Source organism: Ruditapes philippinarum, unplaced genomic scaffold (genome assembly GCF_026571515.1).
Source record: "Ruditapes philippinarum isolate M1 unplaced genomic scaffold, ASM2657151v2 ctg705_1_1_1_1, whole genome shotgun sequence".
NCBI classification, from domain to species: Eukaryota; Metazoa; Mollusca; class Bivalvia; order Venerida; family Veneridae; genus Ruditapes; species Ruditapes philippinarum.
In genome coordinates, this window is record NW_026864294.1 from 119,583 (window position 1) to 137,668 (window position 18,086).

The 18,086-nt window shown below is 31.3% G+C and overlaps 1 protein-coding gene across 2 annotated transcripts; it reads right to left on the reverse strand.

Annotated features, from left to right (window-relative positions):
• Positions 1–1,579: 1,579 nt before the first annotated feature.
• Positions 1,580–17,582, reverse strand: LOC132725099 (transmembrane protein 144-like). Of its 2 annotated transcripts, none has more exons than XM_060710111.1 (10): positions 17,291–17,582; positions 12,998–13,120; positions 12,148–12,247; positions 8,990–9,070; positions 5,803–5,902; positions 5,147–5,230; positions 4,360–4,445; positions 3,676–3,773; positions 2,920–3,191; positions 1,580–1,846 (listed from the first exon to the last, which is right to left on the reverse strand). In XM_060710111.1, the coding sequence occupies exons 1-10, from the start codon at positions 17,481–17,483 to the stop codon at positions 1,748–1,750; spliced, it is 1,236 nt and encodes a 411-aa protein (XP_060566094.1). In that variant the 5' UTR covers positions 17,484–17,582; the 3' UTR covers positions 1,580–1,747. The 2 variants fall into 2 exon arrangements, with proteins under 2 accessions (XP_060566094.1, XP_060566093.1); XM_060710110.1 differs by having other exon boundaries at positions 5,144–5,230.
• Positions 17,583–18,086: the final 504 nt, after the last annotated feature.

Consider the following 18,086-nt stretch of genomic DNA (forward strand, 5'->3'; position numbering starts at 1 on the left):
TATAATACTTAACATGTTAATTGTTACTTTGGGCTGTGATTGTTTGCTATTCTTAACAACATTATATTATCTACATATTACTAACATTTTTATACATAAATGTATTTTGACACATACATTTTGCACATTATCTGAAATATGCTTTAAACTACTTTAAACAACTTAATTTGTTACATTCATATTTTTCTTATTTTTTTTCGGGAGGTGTGTTGCATCAATGAAGTAACTAGTTACATTCCAATACACTGCAAAAACATTTAAGATAAGTTCATAATTATGTGTACATATACAGTAAAGACATATTCCATGCATATTTGTGGAAAAAACAACAAGAAAAATAATGGCACAAATGTTTGTGAACATAACTCTGAAGGTTAACTTATACTATAACATTATTTCACGATTATTAATTCTCTTGTTCAGAAATTAAACAATTGTTACATTATATAAGTTACAATACACTTCTCATTTAAGACACAGATTTGAGTCTTACTAGTAACAATTTTTTATCGTGAATTTTTCTACATAACCACCGGGAATACAAAATGTTCAAACATATCCTGTCAATTGAAGAAATTTCAAATTTACAACACATAATCGTCCCTATAGTGCAATAACTGGTTAACTCCTATTAAATTTAAAAGGATTTCACCTGTTTACTGCATTAATGAAACAATATGTCTGTTCCTTTTGATTTTATTACTGACTTAAATATGACAACATTATTCAGGTTTAATGTATGTTGAAAGGAGGTTATTTACATTTTTCATTATCTCTATGAAATAAACATCATATTAATCAATACTAAAAATTAAATAAAAAAAGTATAGTATTGCATTTATTGAAAAAAATTAATTATTTTAAAAATAATGACATTAATACAATACAAGAAAACAACACAATACAACTAAACAATACAAATTGAGTATTGAAATCTAAAAACATAAAGTTCACTACACAATATTGTCTTTGTAGTGTCACACTAAATCATGTACAGCCTTTCATTATCACGTAAGTTTTGAGAGAAAAAAAGGTAGGTAAAAATCTCATTTAGATGTAAATCTATGCCTTTACAATGAATTAATACATGTACAAACCATCAGAATATCAATCAAACAATTGCACACTGTTAAATATTTACATAAAAGAAGCCATTACTTTCTCTTAGATTCTAGGAGTTTCTTTTTTCACTGTATTGAATAGCTAAAATAGTTCTTACTTAATCCAAATACAAAGTACTTAATTAAATATTATTTACGAAATAGATATCAATTTTGAGTGCATTGTTGTAAAATAATGTATGGTTCCAGTTCAAATGCGTGGGAATATAAACACGAAGGTCGATAGGCCTGAGAGATAAATTACAAAGCATTTGAATGATAAACTATGCATTATTATACTATAATGCAAGAAAAATTAATATCTATTTCCATGCATACATACTTTTAAAAAATAGAATGAATAAAAATATGCTGAACTACATTGAGCATAGAAGTACTTTTCCTGTCACCATTTGGTTTATTGACGTCATCTCTGGCGTCACATGACATGTAAGCATTCCTTTTTTATGCTGTGCATATATCGTGTGATTTGTGTGATAATACACTTAAAATCCCTATCTGTTTGATAGGCATGATAGGGGAATAGTGTACAGCGTGTTATAATAAATATCAATGCATTTTTTTTGGTCCTCATATGCATAACCTAGTTAATCATTAAGCATTGTACTTCTCTCTGACTACATGTTTCAACATTGTTTGGCTGCCTTCTTTGATAACCCTGCCAGAACTGACCCAGTGATGGTTACTGTCATACCTAGCAGAAGTATAAGTATATTCTTGCGTCCCTGAAAGAGATATAAAATCTATTAGTAGTTTTTCGTTTATTCTTCGGTCAGTGGTTTATCAGTGTAATGTATCATTCGTTTGATTGGGTTTTACATCACATCTTTACTGGTGGAGGAAGAGCTCAGGTGCCCCTCCGTGCATTAATTCAGGCACAAACAGGCACCTGAATAGAACCACCAACATTCCGTAAGCTAGCTTGATAGCTTCCTCACATGAAAGAATCTTAGTCCCTGAAGGGATTCGAACCCACAGCGGTGAGGGGCAAGTGGTTTGATGTCAACGGCCTTTACCACTCTGCCAAGGACGCCCCTGTAATGTATCAATTCTTACCATATACCTATATAGATATTTATATAGGTTGTAGTTTTGTTTTAAGACTTATACACAAACAATACTGTAGAATATTGACATGTTCATTATCTTTTGTGTGTGTTTTTTTTGTTTTTTTGCTTCTTTTGTTTTGTTTCATTATACATAGCACCAATACTGTAAAATTTGGTGATCATCCATCAATTATTTCAGTAGGAGATGATGTTCAAAGGTTTTTCTATTTTTAGCTACAGCAGTTCTAAAAGGGACCAATCAAATTAATATGAGCAAACTTGATAAAACACTTCTTTAGAATGCTACAGACAAAGTTTGGTGATCATCCATCAATTAGTCCTGTAGAAGAAGATGTCTAAAGGTTTTTCTATTTTTAGCTCTGTTGACCCCTAAAAGAGGCCAATCAAATTAAAATGAGCAAATTTGATACAAGACTACCTAAGAATGCTACAGACAAATTTTGGTGATCATCCATCATTTAATTTTGTAGTAGAAGATGTTTAAAGGTATTTATATTTTTAGCTCTGTTGACCCCTAAAAGGGGCCAAATGAAATGGCATGAGCAAATTAAAGTGTGACTGTCACAAGGATGCTACAGACCAAATTTGAGGTAATCCGTCAGTTTTAGAGAAGAAGATGATTGATGAAGCATGACGGGAGACGCCAGAGCATCCCCCTTTGATACTTATAGCTCACCCTGAACCTTCGCTTCTGGTGAGCTAAAAAGTCAAATAAAAGCTACTGATACCTGAATTTCTCTAAAGACAACAACTCCCAGTATTGAAGCAATAACACCAGGTCCTGTAGTGACGATAGGAAAGGCAACAGATTCTGATAAAACTTTGTTCGCTACAAACCACGATGACGTAGCTACTCCCCACATCAAACCAGAAACAAACCCAGGTAATATTGCACGTGGATAGACTTTAGGTTTATTTCCGCTGAAGGCAGCATAAATAAGGAAATACACTGTACTTGTTGCTAGGATACCACTGAAGGTTGCAAAAACATAATCTAATGCTGGAAAAGAAATCGCCGATTTGAGTATATTAAGAAGTAAACAGGACAAGAGATGTTAGTATAATATATACATGTATATCCCAGAATAACAACAGTTCAGGTGTTATTTATTGGAATAAGAAAATACTTTTATACAGCATTTAATTATACAAATCTAATCAAGACAAGTCTTTTTTTATTATGACCTATGAAAATGTGACCTAAAAACCCTAGCATAAACCATTTTCCACAAAAGGGCAAATCTCCTTTTATATTTAATATTTAAGATTTTTATAATTATAATTAACTCAACATTCTTTCAATTAACAACAACAAAACATAACATGTTATCTCATTATCAACTAAAATTTAATGTACATAAAAAACCATTACATATCAATGTCACTTCTTCTTCAGGCAATTGCAGTAGCATCTAATATCACATATACTGAAAAAAGTGTATGAAATTGAAGAATTAAATTGTTTTATAACAATAACAACTTACCCTCTTGACTAGCCCCGTCATAGTTATCTTGTACATATATTGCTGGTGTAAACATCTGACCATAAAAAATCCCTGACACTGCTGATAAAACAATACCTCTGAAATAAACAACAAAATCTAAAATAAACAACAAAATCTAAAATAAACAAAATCTAAAATAAACAACAAAATCTTAAATAAACAGCAAAATCTTCAATAAACAGCAGAATATCAATAGTGTCTATGATCTTAAAACATGTTCACTGACAAATAAACTGACCAAAAAGTGTTATATTTAAGCAAAATAAGTATCTGGTTTTTTTATTTAACATAGATAATAGGAAATTTCAAATTTCATCTAAATATTAATTTAATACAGTTTTTAGATTGAAGCTTAAATATCAGCATGTTAAAATTACATTTACATCCTTTTAAATTTTCTTAAATAATTTCACAAAAACTATTCCTAGTATTCATTTTGATAAAGTTAAGAGTACATGGTTAAAATTTTCAAAACATTGCCCAAACAAAGACAGTAATGGAGCTGACTAAAGTCTTTTGATCACTTCCTATTTACCAAAATAATGCAAGAGTGGGAAAACAAGGTCATCCACCATCAGTCAAGCAGTAATACTGCCTTAAAACAATAACAGTGCCTGCATGATTTGACACAGAATTTGAAATATATTGAACGTGGGTACTTACACAATCCTCTTTGTGGCAGGACTAAGCCTGTCTATAAACGTGACATCATTATCAGTACTGTCAGAGGTAACTTGATTGATGCTGTTCTGAAATATTTCAAATGTAGCGCATAAAAATATACTTGCATCTTTGCATCTGTACAAGATCAACAAGGAAAGGCGTGTTCATTGACCGCCACTCCCACACAACCCAGCAACTAGGACCAGTGACCAGGAGCCCTGGAGGACCCCAAACAAACGCAGTAATCTAAGGATTGCTGGCTGTGATGGTTCAAACCCAGTCAGGATCAAGGCATTATTTCCTTGATCAAGAAACTGCAAACTCATTGCTTAGTAATGGTTGGTTTCTGAAGTCTAGGGTTGGTCGAAAAGCTTCTAGCTTCTTACACAATAAAACTAAAATAAATAGTATATAAAGTAACTTATGAATTTTGATAAAATTTCCAGGACTTTTTTTTATTTCTTTTTTTTACATAAATATGCAATCAAAATCAAAATGGCATAGGCCAGACACTGTCTGATATTCTGGAAAAAAGGAAATTATGTGCGATATACACATGTTTCTCTTATAGTGTTCAGGGCAATCATTTAACCATTTAAGATAATATAGATAATACCTGAAAATCGATTCATTTATTGTTTAAAATTTTCACAGAAATCCTTAGGTAATCATGGCCAACATTCACATTATTTCGTTTAAAAGTAAAATTTGATCAATAACTTATGAACAATCATTCATATTAAGAGGCAATACGACATCTGAAATGTAACAAGAAAATACATACTACCCTAGGCCTATCATTATTGAATATAATGACATCATGGTCATCTGTATGGACACTGGAGTATGTTGGCCCATTGCGCCTTCCGTTCTAAAATAGATTACATAAATATAAGTTCTATTCAAGGAGCAGTCTGGATGTCTGAATAAATGTTGCTTATCAGTGTAAGAATATAAACAGGAATAAGGGTTGGCTAGTTCTTAGAACGCTCAAGAATGGTGGCTACCAACCTGACCAAAATGGTCATGTCAGCTTATAGTCAGAACAGTTTGCTATTTAGTCAGTACATATTTTGAATGTTTTCTTAAAAATGATTAAGGGTTTTGTCCAAATTTTAGATGAACAAGTCCCTATATGAAATTAAGGATTACAGACCTTAATTGTCCTGATAAGAATAAGTTTTTCATAACAAAAATAATTAGATTGAATTGGATATTTTAATTTTAATAAGCTATTAAAATAATCAGCAATGCATGTATTCTTTTTCAAAAAAGGACATAAAACTCCACATACATATTGTTTTCCAAGACATGTATTGATCAAAAATGCTCTTAAAACAATGATATTACACATGCTAGCAAATCATTATAAAACTGATCTGTAGTAAAAACTTCATTACTTTTTAAGTCATTAAAACAAAGAGACATTGGTAGATACTTTACCTCTAATAAAGGGTTTCTCTCGGAGGATATATCCACAGTGACTGTTTGATCTACTCCAGCAGTGCTCACTTCATTCTTCACCATTGCAAATATTACAGCACTATAAAAAAACCCACAAAAATGCCTCAATATTGGCATGCAACTTTAAACGTTGTACATGGCAGGTGGCTTTAAATGTTGTACATTATATTATTTTAAACAAATACAGATAAAGATAATTCCTATCAACGAAAAGGAAATGTCTGTAAGTTAGTGCACTTGACAGTGCTTGACAGTAAGAAAAGGGGCATAAATTTGTAAAAATTTAAATCAAAGTAATGAGATCAGTGTGTCCATCAGGTTAAATAATCACTGCCTTCAGTGGTTTTTCCAAAAAACCAACTTGCATGCAGAAACATTACAAAAGTTTGACATCAATGCCGAGGTGAGTACAATAGCTAGCCCTATGCTTCAAATAGTCAAGCTAAAACCAAGTTTTACTTTGTAGATTTGCAATATGAAACAACACAAAAGATGAATCTGACTTAAAATTCTAAACATAAGTTCTAAAGCATACTACAAAAGCTTTAGACATAGCAAAATGATAATTAGCATGATCTGTACCCATAAAATCTCGTGACAGCACATTAGAATAATGAATACAGTGAATAAACTATGCTTTTCATGTGCTACAAAAACCAGTCCTCACTATATATACTGTTTGTTATCATAGAAGTCTACAATATAATGAGCCACGTCATGATAAAACCAACATAGTGCGTTTTGACCAGCATGGATCCAGACCAGCCTGCGCATTCGGGCAGTCTGATCAGGATCCATGCTGTTCGTTATCAGTTTCTCTACTTGTAATAGGGTTGGTAAGCGAACAGCATGGATCCTGATCAGACTGCGCGGATGCGCAGGCTGGTCTGGATCCATGCTGGTCGCAAACCCATTATGTTGGTTTTGTTGTGACGTGGCTCATATAAAGTACAAATGTATCATCAATGTATGTGTCAGTGTACATGTAAATGAGGACAATACAATGTCTTAAAGAAAGTTATCTTATACATGCATACATATGTACAGTAAACTCCGCTTATAACGATATTCAGGGGACATACAAAACTATATCGATATATCCGAATATCGTTACAACCGAATTTCTGTACGGTGTGTAGCATACTGACGATGCACTGCATCGTTCAACATGTATAAGCAGTAGCATTATATACTAGACATGTGACAATCATGTACTTACGACAAAACTTTATTCTTTTTATGCATATCAATGTTGAATGCATAAAAAATCAGTTGCACATCAAAATTAACACAAAACTGACATAAACCGAAAGTAATATGTACACAGGTACTGGTAACCTTACATTGGCTTAAATTTATACACTGGAAATGTTTTTGTCTATGTCACTGAATACTCTAAGGCGATTCCATTTCGATGCCAATTCAACCAGCGGAATGTCATCGTCCTCGAACTCGTCTGTGTCAGACGAATCGGAAACTTGCCCCTGCGGGGTCGCATTAATTTCATGCTGTGCTTGATTCATAAATCCAGCCTTTCTAAAACAATTCTGGATACACGTCGGTGTTACATCTTTCCATGCCGCATAAAACCATTGTATGGCTTTTAAAATGTTAATCTGTTTATCGATATGTGTGTCTAGACATGAAATAATATGGTCAAGGACACGTGACCTGTAATGCCTTTTGAATGAAAAGATAATCCCTTGATCACAGGGCTGTAACGTAGATGTAGTGTTAGGTGGGAAAAACAACAGTTTTACAGCTTTTAATCCCTCGATTTTCGGATGGGCCGGGCAATTATCAACAAACAATAGAATAGATCTTTTCTCACGTGTCATACGTTTGTCAAGTTTTTTCACCCAACTGATAAATATTGAATGACAGACTATTCTCTCCCTTACCAGTTCCTCTCCCTGACGGTTCTCTCCCTAACCGTTTCCTCCCCTGACGGTTCTCTCCCAAATTTGAAATATGCAGACAGTTCTCCCCCAATTTTATTTTTATAAGTTATCATTTTAGTTTTGACTTAATCTAATAATATTTCTTAATGAAGATTATTAAAAGAATGTGTTTGATATTAACTGCATTTTATGTTTTATGTTTATCAGCTGAAAAGTGTTTGTAAATTTAACACCTTTTTTCAGTATTTTAATCCTATCAACACCTTTATTGTGAGAGATATAGATCATTGGACAGTGATTGATATACACCTGTAATTATGTTAAGGTCTAGCTTGTGATGTTCATTTATTTGTTAAATAGTGAATAAGGTGGAAACAAGTATGTTCTAGAAAATAAATAAACAACAACTGGTATGCAAACACATTCCACATTTACTTTTTTACGAAATTGATTTAAAAACATGTAGTCATTAACTTGAAACAATATATAATACCAAATAACTTATATACAATACAATACAATACAGTTTATTTGCTTAAACCTACCCATTTATTTAACATCTAAACACTTCAATAAAATCTATTTTTTTCTAATTTATATCAATTCATAATAAACTTACCCATTTATTTATCATCTAAATACTTTAATAATAATGTAATTATAAAAATAAGAATGGGGAGGAACTGTCTTCTAATTTGCAAATATGCAGACAGTTCTCCCCCAAAATAGGGAGAGAACCGTCAGGGAGGAAACGTCAGGGGAGGAACTGGTAAGGGAGAGAATAGTCTGACTACCATAAATATTTCTGAGTTCATCCAAGCACGACGATTAGCTTCGTAATCTACCGGCAAACTTTTAACATTTTTAAAACATCTAGGATTTTTGAATTTTCCGATTATCAAAAGTTTAAGTTTATCAGAACCGTCCATACAATACAATGTCTTAAAGAAAGTTATCTTATACATGCATAGATATGTATATGTATTTATACTAGTCACAAATCTTTATGTATGCATTTAAAGCAATTAACATAAAGCTAAATTCCTTTATTCAGAGAAAGAATTTGAACATCTGCTAAGTCACAGTAAGCCTGCTTCTTTAAATACATAGTTAACAAAAGAGAAGTTCATATATTTTATCATAAAACATAAATTGTAATGTATAATTATAAAAGGTAAAGAGAAGAAGAAAACAATTAGTTAGAAGGACAAATAAATGACTAATACAGATGACAAGGAGGTTGAAATATTGCAAGTACATCTCACCTAGACACAGCAAGTATAACTCCTATATCATTTAGAACTTTGTTGTCTGGAGGGTCAGCATGTAAACCAAACATACCAAACCTGTAAAATCAATGATTCATAAATGGTAATTATTATCGGACACCAGTAATTTATCAGACACCAATAATTTATCGGACGCCTACATGTAGACATCATCAATAACATAAAGTATATTTTTACTCCCCTCTTGTCACTAAGGAGAGCTTTTTGGATAAACAACAAGGTTGATATTATGACAACTTTCCAGTCCTTATGTTAAATTCAACTCCCCTCTTGTCAAATAGGAGAGCTTTTTAGATAAACAACAAGGTCAATATTACTACAACTTTCCAGTCCTTATGTTAAAAGAACATGTCAGAAGGTTGTACATGCTTATTTAAGACACAATACCATAGGTACTCAACTATGCATTCTCCTAGGCACAGTTTGGAACCTAAATAGATCTGCTATAATTTTATAAGCTTTGCAGGTTCATGTCTTATTTTTAGACAGTTGCCTTTCTTTGTAAAGCTATTATATTTGAATCTGACATAATTTGTGTCCTTTAAAACTAACAAGAAGATGGTATGACAGAGTAGTTAACAAGTTAGACAAGTAATTTAAGCAAAGCTGCCTGTGTGGGGTCAAGTTATGTTTTCTTTCAGCAAGAAACTTTACACTCATTGCTCTATACTGGTTGGTTCAAGAAACACATTCGAGAGTATGTCTATAAGCATATAGCTTCCTACACTATCAAACTGAAATATATTCTGTATAAACTAACAAAATAAAACATACTTTAACAGGGCTACAGATAACATTTTGTGTATATTGGGTAATTACCCCTTATTTTGTGATCTATTGGGTTTTTTCTATTTTCTTTGAGTTATTTCTGTATTTTTTACCCTACCCCCTCTAACCAATTTGGGTTATAAAGTACAAGTTCATGCATTTTACCCAAAATTTTTGATCATCATTGTAGACATTTGTAGGTTTTGTGCGGTAATAAAAAAAGCTACTTACTACTTTGCTTTATGGTTTATTGGCCTAGGAGATTTCCAAGTTGCCTTATATAATTTAAAGGTTAAAACAGTCTGAAACAGTATGATCTGCCTGATGTACGTGTTAAGTAATAATTTTTGTCATTACGCACCAGTTCAAATGTAGTTTGTATAAATAAGAATTCATTTACTTTTTCTTACCCTTAGTTATTATTTCTATTGGGTTTTTAGACATTTTAATTGGGTAATAACGCAAATACGCATGTTATCTGCAGCCCTGCTTTAAGTTGATAACATTAAATTTTTTATGGGAAAAACTTTTCATACAACATGCAAAGAGACAAGGAAAAACCAGTATTTGCAAAAAATCTTCTTTCAACCTACTGCTTTATTCAAACAAACTTTGTCTAAATAACTATTACTTCACTCTTTATCATTTTTAAGGGAACTTATCTATACTTCTGGAAATGAAAAAGAAAATATATGTTTAAATTCTGATGCTATCTCCAGGCATTATTAATTCCTTTTTGAGTTATATTTTTCAGTGCAGAGTAAATTAAGTTATACATCAAAATATGTTGTTTTGGTTTAGTTATTTTTTTTTTCAATTTTGAACAAGCAATACTGACTTTATGTATTCAGTTCAAATTCATACTAAATTCATATAATAAGTTAATTTCCTGTGAATGACTTGAACATAACAGGAAATAAATAAAAAAGTGAGTTATGTCAAGCACTAGCCTTGTTTTCATTTGTATATGATTAGGTACAATATACTGAATTTCCTTCCTTTATTAAAGTGGCATTCCAGCAGATGAACAAATTCTTTAAAAAATTCAAACTTCAAATAGAAATATTTATAGTTTAAGGAAACTATAAACATTTGAATTTAAAACTTTGAATGTACACTATCTAAATACTACAGAATTAACTACTTTATAACCAAACTTCTAACCCATTAATACGAGAGTGAAAGTAAAGGTCTGTATTATAATGTTGACAAGTTAAGAGTTAAATCACTTTAATTTCACATTTCACAATATCTTTTACTCATTATGACAATTTTTTTTAATTTTTCATACAAATTAACATATGATTAGGATCCATGCTGTTCGCTATCAGTTTCTGTACTTGTAATAGGGTTTGTAAGCGAACAGCATGGATCCTGATGACTGTGCGGATGTGCAGGCTGGTCTGGACCCATGCTGGTCTCAAACCCACTAATATTTGTTAGTTTTGTCATGGCACGGCTCAATTATATCTACAGGCATGCTGCTTTAAATTTGATGCAAAGAGTGCACCTTAAGACTGTTTTGAGAGTATTGTTATGCCTAGTGTTTTATTCCCTACCTGACCGTTTAGTCATTCCCGACCTTCAATGAAAACAGGCAAAAATTGTGTTTTGTATTTCCCTATAAGTCTTTGTTTTTGTGTTATTTTTAATCTTTGACTTTTCATAAAATGAAACAATTACTAACTAGTGAGCGTGATATTCATCGGCAGAAGATCATATTAACCCAGGTGAATTAGCCATCTGCTGCTGAATATCATATCATATACAATGGCTTTCTAGTCAATACTAGTAATTGTATAACATTATTATTATTAATCAAGATACACACAAAACTAATTTGAATAGTCTGCATCCATTTAACCATATCACTGTAGCCGCATTACCAAATATAAGTGTAAACAATATGTATTTCCAAAATGTTCAAACATAGATATATACATTACAATCAAAGACATTGTTTAACAAAAATCATGAAAGACTGAAGATATGAATTAAAAGGTAAATAATGCAACTGACTTTGTGAATTAATTAAATTCAAAAGAAGATTTGAAAACAAGTCCAAGACTTATATAAATTCATTTCCTTAGTGGGTTGGAACGGATGATGGCTGACTCATCAATATAATGTGTAATGTTTTGAGATATGAATTTACAATAAAAGTGATAAAAGAGTACCAGAGTGGAACTGAGTTGTTTGAGATAAGACAGTTAACTTAGTATAATGTATAAATCATGCTTATAAAGTCGCTCTGTAACATGCGCAAGCACTATGATGTGAAATGTTTAGTGGTGACAATGTATTTTTGGACGCACCTATATTAACAAAATTAAATCCTACAATATAAACATAGTAGAAAACCTTACCTCCCTGTCGCCCAACCACTGAGCAGATTTGTCATTCCCCAGATACATAAACCCAGGCCTAAACCAATCGTTTTTATAATTGGCACAACACAGATATTTCCTGCAAATAAATAAAAACAGCAAGTAATCCTATTATATCTAACACAGAAAATATACATATTCTCTTTTAAGACAATTTAAACATATTTAGTACTCCTTACATAGTACATTTAGACTAGTAGTAATATTGTCCTTTTTCTTTACATTTATTCTACACATGAGACTTTCCGCATGGTTGTTGAATAACATTATAAAATATCGTTTCTTTTACCATTTATTATTTCAAACAGTAATGAAGCATTTTCAAAGTTTTCATTATTTTGACACAAATTCATAGAGCATGGCATTTAAATATTTCTATAACAAGATACATGTATAACGTTGCACAGAGTCATTATTCTTGCATATCAGACTGGTGTTTTCTTTAGTTTTACCCATGCCAGAAATTTCATCTGACATGGGGGTGTGCATGATAAGTCTCATGCTATACACATAGCATATTTAAGAATGAAGCTTAGGATGACGTAATACGGCCGTTATGAATGACGCTGTTATAAGAAAATAGTTATGGGTGTAATGTCATAAATTTCCATGGAAAATTGTTTTATTGAGGTGAAGAATTTAAAATATCCTGGAATATGGTAGAGTATGCAAGAAAAAAACATCTGACATATGTGTGTATTCAGATCGGAATATCTATCCCATTGGGCGGGTCCCCTCTGGACAGATATTTTCCAGTCCGAACCCACAACATATGGCAGTTATTATTCATATGTATCTCATATTCATATGTATCTCATATACACAATACCTGTTTCCCATAGCAGTCCTCCAAGCATTGCCAGGGGGTAAAATTTTGGGCTTTTTCTAATCATCTGTACAACTAAACCACTGCACCATATTGCCATACACAATATCCACTGGAAAAACATGCCTGAAAAAATATATGTAACCATTGTATTTAGGAAAAAGATATCAGTTTCTAGCGCATTGTTGTGGAATCATGCATGGTGCATGAATATAATCATTAAGGTCAATATCACAAAAGTCTTTAGGCCTGAGTGATTATCTTCAAAGCATTTCAATGATTAACCATGCAATCATTATAGTTTTTTTACTATAATGCCAGAATAATTTATGTACTTTCATTCTAACATGTTAATAAAATAGAAAATTTATAAAGTATGTTGAACTACATTGAGTACTGATTGGACAGATTATTTTAAGGTCTGATGCATAGATAACCCCAACACTTAATAAATATAATTGTTATAACTTTGTTTTTCAACAAACATCCCGGGTGTAGATTTTCCAGGGTAAGCCTGGAAGAGAGGCTGGTAAACCCTGGAAAACTATGGAAAAGCATGGAATTTCATGGAAATTCATGGAAAATTGGTATTTTTTCCATGCAATGTGGACTTTTTTTGTCCAGCCATTTCCAGCATGGCTGGAATAGGCTGGAAATTGGCTGGACATTTGTGGTAAAAGCCTGGAAAACCATGGACTTTACTTCCATGTAGCATGGAAAGTGGAACTTAGATTTTTTTGATGCTGGAAATGTGTTAAACTTTCTCTAAGTATGCTGGAAAAAACTTGTAAAAATTACAACAAGAAATCTTACTTTATATATTCAGCACAATTTTGTAAATTTACGAAGAAAATATACAATCATCATTTATCTTAATGCAAGTTACTGTAAATGATTTGAAATTTGACACTTTATACTTTTTATGTAGTTGACAAAGGGTATCTCAGAAAAAATGTCTATGCTAAAGACATAAATGAATTGATTGTTCAAAATACATATTATTATTTAAATAAATCTACATGAAGTTATGTACAATGAAATAATTATATCCATTTAATTACAGGCTTTAAGTTTAACTATAAATTAATTAAAGTCTGTGATTAAATCATTCAGACACTATAATAATCAAGATGGGATTGCATTGCTTGCCATTTTTAAATTGTAAGAATTCATGTTTTTGGATAACAATAAATAAATAAATAAACAAAACAAAACAGTGCATGAAAGAATCTCATTATATTCTATATTAAATTGACCAATATTTAGGAAAATAAATACTACATCCACTGAGATTTTACACTACACAGATCAGAGCTCTGATAAAACTCATTGACCATCTGTGCATGACTAATTTACTCCACTGGTCATTTCAGATCAGGCTGTTCCATGTGATTATTTTGGGGAGAGATAACATTATAAATTTCATATGCAGAATGTGTCTAGAAGGACATTGCATTTTTTTGTACAAATATTTGTAATGATCTTTAAAATCTATATATCTATTAGCTATTTGATATTTTCTTTTACGCTCAAAGAATAAAAGTTAAAATGATGAGTAGATTAACCCTGCTTTACATAATGATAGACCTGTCCAGTAACTGTTGTAAATTTTGAATTCTAAGATATCTGGGTCAGCAAAGAGTGCAAATTACAGAGGATGCACTTGATATTTTAGCAGTTTTGGAGATATTGTTTTGTTTAAGACTTTAAAGTGTTTAAGTATTGGTATGATAACAATTAGAATCACCTGGGACAAAGAGATATACAACAGAATCAGGTATTTATAAACCTTAAGTTACATCAATGCAGAAACAGGTTATATATCAAACTATCAACATTTGTAACAAGAGATCAAGGTTGTTTTTATATTTTCAACTTCATGCATTTGTTTTTCTGATAATTGTTTTTAATCTATACATGTATAATCTGTAAAATATAAATTATTCAATGATTTCTTTATAATGTATATTGTTAAAATGACAATTGTTAGAAGATCTTTTTCATTTCCTACAAATAAAACAACTTAAATCAATTTGATTAAATAGGACTAAAATTTTTGGTACAATCAGTAGTTTTGTACAGCTGAACAGGGTCATCATAATTATTTGTTATTTACATGTATGTGTTGTGTTTTCAATGGAACAATCTAAAATTACATTTTACATTATATAATTACATAACTTGCAGGCTGGGACACAAGTGCTGAGTGTGAATATTACCAACAGTTTTTAATAATGATGAGCAGTATTAATCCTGAAAAGGTATATTTTTAAATCTCAATACGTGTACTTTTTTATTCCATGTCTTTTCTTGAAAAAATACATACTGGGTGATAAATATTGTCACAAATTTACTTAAACAGAGAAATTCTTAAACACTTGTGCACTTTGAAATAAGATATACTGCATTGCTTTAGTATTTTTGAATATGCATAAGCATAGTTAATATTTAATAGTTAATACTGTTGAAACATTAGATTTGATGTTATTAAAAGATACGAAATATAACTGCATAATATTTATATGCAATAAAACATAAGTCTGTGTTAAATTTATTATGAATTTTATCTTTAAAGGTGAGCACAACAACAAGAAGTTCTAGGAAACACAGGCAGAGGACTGAAAATGGACATCAATAAAAGAAATAGTAATTTAAATAATCAGAAACACTTGAAACAAATTTAAGATTAAAACAGTTTCTCATTGACAGATTAAGAGCAAAATAATTGCTAAAATTTATAAGACAACCAGAACCTACCAAACCTGCAGCTGGAAAAAAAACTGTTTGTGCTATAGTGAATGTAGGATGTTCTATTCTGTATTTGGACTAAAGGATATGTATTAAATTTTGCGAAAGAAATATGTGATCATGTTAAACTAATAAAAATTCCACCCCAAACATTTCTGTGCTGAATTCCGTCAGAGAATTTTACATTTTAAGAACATTCAGGGATGCTGGAATTAGGCTGGATTTTTTTCCATGTTATTCCATCAAGGCTGGACTATTTACCATGGTAAAAAGTCCAGCCTCTATGGTTGGCAGACACATGGAATACCCTGGAAAAAAATCCTTACTTTTGTTCCAATACTCCATGTACATGGAAAAGCATGGAATAAAGTCCATGCTTTTCCATGGAAAACATGGAAAATATTCCATGCAGCATGGAAAATGTTCCATGTTTTTTCCCTGTTTTTCCAGCCCATTTTTTCTCAGCTTCAGGCTGGAAAAGGCTGGAAAATTTTGTTCCAATACTCCAGCCTCTTATTTTCCATGGAAATCCCTGAAAAAGCATGGACTTTTTACACCCGGGAAGCAAATGGTCACCTAGTAGTATAGGGCCAGGACAGAATGTGTTGATTTTTTATTATTTGGTAAACTTCTTAATGTTTTTCAAATAACCTAAACTTTTCGAAGGCAAAAACTGCTTCAAAATTTTATTTTTCCTAAGTTAGAATGAGGCAGTTAGAAATGTATTGACCACACCAGGCCACTGACTAGGGAAAGATTTTTGAAAAATTGTTTTTATATCAACAAAAAATAGATAAATATATAAGATGTTAAAATCAATTATTGGTGCTGATTTTCCTGTCATTTTTTACTTAAAAGTTTACGGTAAGTGCTGACTTTATCTACTGTTGTGGTGAGAAAAGACCATGTTTTGTAATTATATCATTCAGGTCCTCAAAGAAGTACCAGTTTCCATTTTAATACATATTTTTTGTAGTTTAATGTAAAGTCTTTGAACTGAACTTTGTTTAGGTGGTTCACTTTTTAAAATATACAGGAAGATAATTAAGATATTGCAAAAAATATGTGATTTAGTGTCGGAGTTATCTCTCCAACCATTATAGAAGTGATTTTCCTGAAATCTTTTGGCTAACTGACATCATATGTGACATCATAAATTATGACTTGTAAGCATTCCTTTTTTATGCTGGGCATATATCCTATAGTAAAGCACCATTTGTTCATTAGCAAAAAAAATAACCCATTTCTTTCTTACAAGTATTTTGGATAAATTTATTCTTTTTAGAATTTGATTTAATAAAATCTACAGAGAGCTGTATACGTACACTTAAAACTGAAATTTTAAACAAAATTTTGAATATTAAAAAAAAAGAAGTTAAAGGGCAACTCAATGCAATTCTAAACAGATGTGTATGCGTAAAGAATTTTCAAGATGGGAAAGGAACCATGCATTAAACTTTTATATTATATTTTGATATATTAGGAATAAAGACAAATCTGTCATATTGCTGAGTAACAAAATTACTTTCCGTTTTCAAAAACACTTACCATCTCCAGTGTCAAATTTCTTCACAGGGGCAAAGTTTGTACCATAGAAGAATATGGCAATAGCTGCGGTAATAAACCCCCAGTAAAATGGTATGTCACTATGCTGACATGCTGCAGTTGTTATGTCATGTGATATGGTTGTTGCATTTGTGATGTCAGAAGTTGCCATGGAGATCACCGACAATGATGTCATGTTGACAAGTTCCAAGTTTATCACTGTTGTTATTTTGCTACCAACAAACTAGATGTCTTTAGATAGATCTCCAAGTTGCTGCCATCAACAACTTGTTCATTAACCTGCCAAGTACACAAAATAAATAAATAATAACTGATGCTAATATCAAAACTAATAAAAAACTATAATTTCTAATTAATATAATTAATTAAGTGCATGTACCTGAAATTAAAACAATTTTTGTAAAGTATCAAACATATCATTGTTAAAATTAAAAGTTACATAATTATGTACAGGGAGATTCTGAGGCAACTAATACAATTGCTTCTAAAGACTCCATCTTTCAAATTTTAGTTTATTAGCTGTTTGATATTTGCATCTGTGAAAAATAATATTACCAAAGACTGCATTGGACACAAAGGTTTTGTTTAATTTACAAATTTCGCAAAATTATATTTCAACAAGAATTTGTAACAGAGTTACCAACGTCTCCCGCCCCGGGAGTTTTCTTTGAAGCATAAAATTGTGCTATTTCAAAAGATTGAGGTATGGATCTCAGGACATTCTGTCCAAAATTATGATCAATGCTAGATCTGCAAATGTAACAATAAATTTGTTAAA